Source organism: Vanellus vanellus (genome assembly GCF_965231255.1).
Source record: "Vanellus vanellus genome assembly, contig: HAP1_SCAFFOLD_2365, whole genome shotgun sequence".
NCBI classification, from domain to species: Eukaryota; Metazoa; Chordata; class Aves; order Charadriiformes; family Charadriidae; genus Vanellus; species Vanellus vanellus.
In genome coordinates this window covers 868-9,427 of record NW_028126737.1, presented here as the reverse complement: position 1 = coordinate 9,427, position 8,560 = coordinate 868, and the positions used below count along the sequence as shown (strand labels likewise).

At 71.2% G+C, this 8,560-nt stretch overlaps 1 protein-coding gene and 1 long non-coding RNA gene across 2 annotated transcripts; both read right to left on the bottom strand.

The window, feature by feature from the left end:
* Positions 1 to 241: 241 nt before the first annotated feature.
* LOC309685800 (uncharacterized protein) lies at positions 242 to 3,774 on the bottom strand (the record flags this gene model as incomplete). The annotated part of the gene is made up of 4 exons (XM_082501514.1): positions 3,657 to 3,774; positions 2,465 to 2,624; positions 1,477 to 1,661; positions 242 to 325 (listed from the first exon to the last, which is right to left on the bottom strand). Exons 1-4 carry the CDS (start codon positions 3,684 to 3,686, stop codon positions 242 to 244), a joined length of 459 nt encoding a protein of 152 aa, XP_082357640.1. The 5' UTR covers positions 3,687 to 3,774.
* Positions 3,775 to 4,284: 510 nt separating this feature from the next.
* LOC309685801 lies at positions 4,285 to 7,856 on the bottom strand. The gene is made up of 3 exons (XR_014270494.1): positions 7,840 to 7,856; positions 6,444 to 6,511; positions 4,285 to 4,304 (listed from the first exon to the last, which is right to left on the bottom strand). It is a non-coding gene; the product is annotated as an uncharacterized lncRNA (long non-coding RNA).
* Positions 7,857 to 8,560: the final 704 nt, after the last annotated feature.

The window sequence follows — 8,560 nt, the reverse complement described above, 5'->3', positions numbered from 1 at the left end:
TATGGGACCCCCCCCCCCACGACTGTGGCCCCCCCCCGCCCCCCACCTCCCGCAGGACGCGCTCCCGCAGCTCGCCGTGGGTCAGGGGTCTCTCCTCGTCCTCCGGCCCCACGGGGGGGTCCTCCCTGGGGGGGTACATACGTGGGGTGGGGGGTGGGGGCACCCGTGGGCCGCGGCCGTGGCGCCCCCCCCCCCATACATCGCTGTTGGGGGGGGGGGGGGGGCAGAGGGGTTTGGGGGCTCACCTGGGGCTGGGGGGGGCGCGGGGGGGGGGGGCGCCCCCCCGGGGGCTGCGCTGCCCCACGGCCCCATCCCCCACCGGGACCTGGGGACAAAGGGGGGGCAGTGGGGACCCCCGACCCCCCCCCGGACCCACGGAGTGTCCCAGTCGCCCCCCAGAAGCCCCCAATACCCCCCCCAGGGGCCCCCCAAATTCCCCCTCCCCCCCAGCGCCCAAATCGCCCCCCTAAGAGCACCCCAAAGCCCCCCCAGTTCTGCCCCCAGGGCTCCCAATTGCCCCCCCCTTGACCCCCCCCAGGGCCCCAATAACCCCCCCCCGGGGCCTCCAAATTCCCCCAGGGCTCCAAATTGCCCCCCCAGGGCCCCCCAAAGCCCCCAGTTCCACCCCAATTGCCCCCCAGTGTCCCCAGTTGCCCCCCAGTGCCCCAAATTACCCCCCGGGGTTCCCCAACTCCCCCCAGTTCCACCCCCAGTGCCCCCAATTGCCCCCCAGGATCCCCCAAATCCCCCCGTTACTCTCTCAGGTCCTCCAATTGCCCCCCAGCGCCCCCAGTTACCCCCCGGGTTCGCCCAGTTCCCCCAGTTCCACCCCCAGTTTCCCCCCCCAGTGTCCCCCATTGCCCCCCAGTTGCCCCCCAGTGCCCCCAGTTACCCTCCGGGGTCCCTCAGTTCCACCAGTTGTACTCCCATTTTCCCCCAATTACCCCCCTGGGCCCCCAGTTGTCCCCGAGGGTCCCCCAATTCCCCCAGTTCCACCTCCCGTTGCCCCCCAGTGCCCCCCATTGCCCCCCAGTGTCCCCAGTTGCCCCCCAGTGCCCCCAATTGCCCCCTAGGATCCCCCAAATCCCCCCGTTACCCTCTCAGGTCCTCCAATTGCCCCCCAGTCGCCCCCAGTTACACTCCAGGGTTCTCCAGTTCCACCAGTTCTACTCCCATTTTCCCTCCAGTGCCCCCAATTACCCCCCGGGCCCCCAACTGTCCTCGAGGGTCCCCCAATTCCCCCAGTTCCGCCCCCCATTGCCCCCCCCAGTGTCTCCAGTTGCCCCCCAGTGTCCCCACTTACCGCCCCCCCCCCCCCGAGTCCCCCATTACTCCCCCCCCCCGTGACCCCAATTGCACCCCAGTGATCTCCGGGGTCCCCCAGTTCTCCCAGTTCCACCCCAAGTTAACCCCCCCCCCTCCCCCAGAGCCCCCAGTTCACCCCAGCGCCCCCCCCACCCCCCCGAGCCCCCCGACCTGGGGGGGGGTCCCCCCTCTCTGCAGCAGCAGTCGGGTCACCCCCTCCTCCAGGAGCCGGAGCTGCGCCCGCAGTGGGTCGGGGTCGGGGTCGGGGTCGGGGTCAAGGTCGGGGTCAAGGTCGGGGTCAAGGTCAGGGGCCCGATCCTGCCCGTGGCCCAGTTGGGCCAACAGCGCCGCCACTCCTGCGGGACAAACGCCGGGTCCCTCCGTGTCCCATCCCCCCCCCCCCCCCCAAAAAAAACCCAACTTCTGGGACCCCCAAACATCGGGGTTCCCCCCAAACTCCGGGTCCCCCCCCCCCAAATTCCTGGGTTCCCCCCCCCCAAAATTGGGGTTCCCCCCAAACTCTAGGGTCCCCCCCAATGCCTGGTTCCTCCCCCCCCCACCCCCCAAACTTCTGGCTCCCCCCCAAATATCAGCATCCCCTCCCCCTCAATTCATGGCTCCCCCTGAACATTGGGGTCCCCCCCAAACACCGGGGTCCCCCCCAAAACCTGGGTGCCCCCCCAACATCTGGGTCCCTCCCAAACTCGTGGGTCCCCCCATAATGGGTCCCCCCCAAATTTCTGGGTCCCCCCAAACCCGTGGGTCCCACCCCAGACACTGGAGCCCTCCCCCGTAATGGGTCCCCCCAAACTTGTGGGTCCCCCCCAAAATCCCTGGGTCCCCCCAAACTCCTGGGTCCCCCCAAACACCAGGATCCCCCCCCCCCAAACACTCGGGTCCCCCAAAGCTTTGGGGTCCCCCCCAAAATTCCTGCCCCCCCCCAAAATTCCTGCCCCCCCCAAACACCGGGGTCCCCCCAAATGCCAGAGTTCCCCCCCAAAATTCCTGGGTCCCCCCCAAACTCCCAGATCCCTCCCGAACATTGGAGTCCCCCCCAAACACCGGGGTCCCCCCAAAACTCTCGGGTCCCCCCCAAAATGTGTGTCCCCCCCCAAACTCCTGCCCCCCTCCCCCCCCCAGACGCGGGGTCCCCCCGTACCGTCCCCCAAAAGCCGCAGTTGCTCCCTCCCGCGCTGGGCCCGATCCTGCAGCTCCCGCGTCTCCCGGGCGGCGGCCGCCCGCGCCCCCTCCAGCGCCTCCAAATCGGGGTCCCCCCGCGGCCCCCCCGGCTCCTCCGCTGCCGCCACGGCCGCCCGCAGCTGGGGGGGGGGGGGCAGGGGGGGTCGGCGGGGTACTGGGGGGCTCCGGGGGGTATCGGGGGGCTCTGGGAGGGGTTATTGGGGGGCTCTGGGGGGCTCTGGGGGGTATTGGGGGGCTCTGGGGGGCTCTGGGCGGTATCGGGGGGCTCTGAACAGGTTATTGGGGGGCTCTGGGGGGCTCTGGGAGGTATTGGGGGGCTCTGGGGGGTATTGGAGGGCTCTGGGGGGCTCTGGGAGGTATTGGGGGGCTCTGGAGGGTATTGGGGGGCTCTGGGGGGCTCTGGGAGGTATTGAGGGGCTCTGGGAGGCATTGGGGGGCTCCGGGGGATATCAGGGGGCTCTGAACAAGTTATTGGGGGGCTCTGGGGGGCTCTGGGAGGTATTGGGGGGCTCTGGGGGGTATTGGGGGGCTCCGGGGCATTACTGGGGGGCTCTGGGGGGTATCAGGGGGCTCTGGAGGGGCTATTGGGGGGCTCTGGGGGTTATTGGGGGGCTCTGAGGAGTATTGGGGGGCTCTGCGGGGACTCTGGGGGCCTCTGGGAGGTATTGGGGGGGCTCTGGGGGGTTATTGGGGGGCTCTGTGGAGTATTGGGGGGCTCTGGAGATCCCTGGGAGGTATTGGGGGGCTCTGGGGGGGACCGGGGGGCTCTGGAGGATACTGGGGGGCTCTGGGGGCATTCTGGGGAGTATTGGGGGGTTCTGGAGGGGCTGTTGGGGGTTCAGGGGGGATCTGGAGAATATTGGGGGGCTCTGGGGGGTTCTCAGGGGCTCTGGAGGAGCTATTGGGGGGCTCTGGAGGATACTGGGGGGCTCTAAGGGGTTCTGGGGAGTATTGGGGGGGTCTGGAGAGGCTGTTGGGGGGCTCTGGGGGTACTGGGGGATATTGGGAGTCACCGAGGAGGTATTGGGGGGGCTCCAGAGTGTATCAGGGGACGCTGGAGAGAGCTATTGGGGGTGTCGGGGCGCTGGGAGGTATCGGGGGGCCCTGGGGGGGTTCGGGGGGGCCGGGGGGGGTGCGGGGGGGTCCCCAACCTGCTGCAGGTGCCGCTGCAGCCGCTGCATCTCCCGGTGCTGCTCCGTCACCAGCAGGAACTGGGAGAAGGTCCGCGCCTCCCCTGCGCCCCCAAACCGGCTGGGACCCCCCGGCACCCCCCGGGACCCCCCCGTGCCTCCCCTGCGCCCCCAAACCGGCTGGGACCCCCCGGCACCCCCCGGCACCCCCCCTGTGCCTCCCCTGCGCCCCGAAACCGGCTGGGACCCCCCGGCACCCCCCCGAGCCCCCAAACCGGCTGGGACCCCCCCAGAACCCCTCCGGGACCCCCCTGCACCCCGAAACCGGCTGGGACCCCCCTGGAACACCCCCAAACTCACCCTGGACCTCCCCAAACCTGCCCCCCCCCACCAGTACCCCCAAACCCTCCCTGGACCCCCCCTTGCACCTCCTCCCCCCCGGGGACCCCCAAACCTGCCCTGGGACCCCCCCAAATCTCCCCCCGGACCACCCCAACTCTCCCTACCCCCTGTCCCGCACCTCAAAGCCCCCCCGGGACCCCCAAACTCCCCCTTCCCCCCCCCCAACCCCCTCACCCTCCATCCAGGCCTCTTCCTCCTCCTCCTCCTCCTCCTCCTCCTCGGGGGGGTCCTCGGGGGGGTCCCCGGGGGCTTTTGGGGGGACCCGGGCTGGGGAAGGGGGACACCCATCAGCCAGGGCAGCCCGCCTCCCCCTTTTTTGGGGGGACCCAGGGGTCTGGGGGGGGTCCCAGGGGTCCAGAGAGCCCCCACCACACTTTTGGGGGGTCCCAGTGATCCGGGGAGGGTCCCACCCCATTTTTGGGGGATACAGATGCCTGGGGGGGGCCCAGGGACCCAGAGAGCCCCCACCCCACTTTTGGGGATTCCCACTGGTCCGGGGAGGCCCCCACCCCACTTTTGGGGGTCCCAGGGATCCGGGGGGGGTCCCAGGGGTCCAGAGAGCCCACACACACACACTTTTGGGGGTCCCAGTGGTCTGGGGGGGTCCCAGGGGTCCAGAGATCCCCCCACCCCACTTTTGGGGGTCCCAGGGGTCTGGGGGGGGGGTCCCAGGGGTCCAGAGATCCCCCCACCCCACTTTTGGGGGTCCCAGGGGTCTGGGGGGGGTCCCAGGGGTCCAGAGATCCCCCCACCCCGCTTTTGGGGGTCCCAGTGGTCTGGGGGGGTCCCAGGGGCCTAGAGAGCCCACACACACACACTTTTGGGGGTCCCAGGGGTCCAGAGAGCCCCCCACCCCACTTTTGGGGGTCCCAGTGGTCCGGGGGGGGTCCCAGGGGTCCAGAGATCCCCCCACCCCACTTTTGGGGGTCCCAGGGGTCTGGGGGGGGGTCCCAGGGGTCCAGAGATCCCCCCACCCCACTTTTGGGGGTCCCAGGGGTCTGGGGGGGGGAGTCCCAGGGGTCCAGAGAGCCCCCCACCCCACTTTTGGGGGTCCCAGTGGTCCGGGGGGGTCCCAGGGGTCCAGAGATCCCCCCACCCCACTTTTGGGGGTCCCAGGGGTCTGGGGGGGGGTCCCAGGGGTCCAGAGATCCCCCCACCCCACTTTTGGGGGTCCCAGGGGTCTGGGGGGGGGAGTCCCAGGGGTCCAGAGAGCCCCCCACCCCGCTTTTGGGGGTCCCAGGGGTCTGGGGGGGGTCCCAGGGGTCCAGAGATCCCCCCACCCCACTTTTGGGGGTCCCAGTGGTCTGGGGGGGTCCCAGGGGTCTAGAGAGCCCACACACACACACTTTTGGGGGTCCCAGGGGTCCAGAGAGCCCACACACACACACTTTTGGGGGTCCCAGGGGTCTGGGGAGCCCCTCCCCCCCCCCCCCATTTTTGGGGGTGCGGTACCCGGGGGGGTGCGGCGCCGCTCTTTGGTGGCCATGAAGTCGCGGAGGCGCCGCTGCTGCTCCCGCTGCCGCCCCCCGTCCCGCAGCGCCGCCGCCGCCGCCCGCTGCCCCGCCCGCCGCCACGCCCGCTGCCCCGCCCGCCACGCCCGAGCCGCCGCCCTGCGGGACCCCCACGGGGGGGGGGGGGCACAGGAGGTTGAGGGGACCCCCACACCATTGACTGGGGGCACAGGGACCCCCCACCCATAGTTTGGGGGGCACAGGAGTTTGGGGGGACCCCCACCCTCCCTAAACTGGGGGGCACCGGAGTTTGGGGGGACCCAGGGACCCCCCCACCCATAAATTGGGGGACACAGGAGATAGGGGGACCCCCACGCACCATAGATTGGGGTACACAGGAGTTTGGGGGACACAGAGACCCCCCACCCATAAATTGGGGGACACAGAAGTTTGGGGGCACCCCCACCCTCCCTAAGCTGGGGGAAATCGGAGTTTGGGGGGACACAGGGACCCCCCACCCATAAATTGGGGGACACAGAAGTTTGGGGGCACCCCCACCCTCCCTAAGCTGGGGGACACCGGAGTTTGGGGGGACACAGGGACCCCCCACCCATAAATTGGGGGACACAGGAGTTTGGGGGGACACAGGGACCCCCCCACCCATAAATTGGGGGACACAGGAGATGAGGGGACCCCCCCCCCACCACAGACTGGGGGGCACAGGGAACCCCCACCCTCCCTAAGCTGGGGGACACAGGGACCCCCCACCCATAAATTGGGGGACACAGGAGATGAGGGGACCCCCCCCCACCATAGACTGGGGGGCACAGGGACCCCCCCACCCTCCCTAGACTGGGGGACACGGGAGTTCGGGGGGACCCCCACCCGCCATAGATGGGGACACTGAGGGGTTTGGGGGTCCGGGGGGGCTCCGGGGGGGTCGGGGGGGCCCCACCTGCTGCTCTCAGCGGCCGCCGCCTCCTCCAGGAGGGCCTCAATCTCCCGTTGGGTCTCCTCCAGCTCCTGCGGCCAATCACAGCCCTCCGTCACGCCCGCGTCACCGCCGGATCCCCCTCCCGGCCAATCGCATCCCTCCGCCCCACGGGATCACCGGGGATCCCTCTCGCAGCCAATCAGATCCCTCCACCCTCCCCGAGTCAGCATGGGATCGCTCTCAGAGCCAATCAGATCCCTCTGTCCCACCCCTATGGCCACGGGATCCTCCTCCCGACCAATCAGGTCCCTCTCTCCCACCAGGTCACGGGGGGATCTCCCCTTCCCAACCAATCACGTTTCTCCGCCCCACCCGATCCCAGATGGCCGCGGGATCCCCCCGCCAGCCAATCAGAGCTCTCCGTCCCACCCACAGCGCCGGGGGGGAGGGGAGGGGATCCTTCTCCTGACCAATCAGAGCTCTCCGTCCCACCCACAGCGCCGGGGGGGAGGGGAGGGGATCCTTCTCCTGACCAATCAGAGCTCTCCGTCCCACCCGTGTCACCGCAGGGCCCCCCCACCCCCCCAGGGGGACCCCCACCTCAAACTGGGGGACACCGGGGTGCCCCCCCCCACACCGCAGATGGGGGGGCCACAGGGTTTGGGGGGGCCCAGGGATCGGGGGGACCCCAACATCTGGGGGGGACACCCAGGGACACCCCCCCCCACCGCAGATTGGGGGACCACAGGAGTTTGGGGGGGGGCAGAGATTGGGGGGGTGAGGGGTCATTATGGGGAGACGTGAGCATTTGGGGGGGACCCCAGTGTTTGGGGGGGACACCCAGGGTCACCCCCCCCACCGCAGATTGGGGGACCGCAGGAGTTTGGGGGGGGGGGGCAGAGATCTGGGGGGGACCGCAGGAGTTTGGGGGGGGGCAGAGATTGGGGGGGGGCATTATGGGGGGATGTGAGCATTTGGGGGGGGACCCCAGTGTTTGGGGGGGACACCCAGGGACACCCCCCCCCACTGCAGATTGGGGGACCGCAGGAGTTTGGGGGGGGGGGGGGGGCAGAGATCTGGGGGGGACCGCAGGAGTTTGGGGGGGGGCAGAGATTGGGGGGGGGGGGCATTATGGGGGAATGTGAGCATTTGGGGGGACCCCAGTGTTTCAGGGGGACACCCAGGGACACCCCCCCCCCACTGCAGATTGGGGGACCGCAGGAGTTTGGGGGGGGGGGGGGGCAGAGATCTGGGGGGGGACACACTCAGGGGACCCCCATCCCTGCAGCCGGGGGGACCGCAGGCTTTGGGGGGGGCCCCGTTATGGGGGGCCGCGGGGGGGGGTGGGGGGGGCACCCCCCGGTGTGAGTGGGGGGGACCCCCCGGGGGGGGGGGGGGGGGCGCGGGGGGGGCTGACCTGAGCGCGGCGGCGCAGACACAGGCGCAGGCGCTGCCTCTCCCCCCGCAGCCCCTCCAGCTCCCGCCGCAGCCGCCCCCGCGGCCCCTCCGGCCCCCCCAGCGCCGCCCCCGCCTGCGCACAGGGGGCCGGGGAGACCCCCGCCGTGGGGACCCCCCCGGGAACAGGGACCCCCCCCACCCGGGGACCCCCCAGGGACCCCCGACATAGGGAACCCCCCCCGGGAACAGGGACACCCCCCCCCCGGGGACCCCCAACATAGGGACCCCCCCCCGGGAACAGGGACCCCCCCCCCCGGGGACCCCCAACATAGGGACCCCCACCCGGGGACCCCCCCAGGGACCCCCAACATAGGGAACCCCCCCCCGGGAACAGGGACCCCCCCCCCCGGGGAACCCCAACATAGGGACCCCCCCCGGGACCCCCCACCATGGGGAACCCCCCCGGGGAACTGGGACCCCCCCCGGAGCCCCCCCCGGGACCCCCAACATAGGGACCCCCCCGGGAACAGGGACCCCCCCCCCCCGGGGACCCCCAACATAGGGACCCCCCCCGGGGACCCCCCCAGGGACCCCCCACCATGGGAACCCCCCCGGGGAACAGGGACCCCCCCCCCCGCCCGGGGACCCCCAGAATGGGGAATACCCCCCCCAGGGACACCCCCCCCAGGGCCCCCCCACCATGGGGAACCCCCCCGGGGAACTGGGACCCCCCAAGGGGA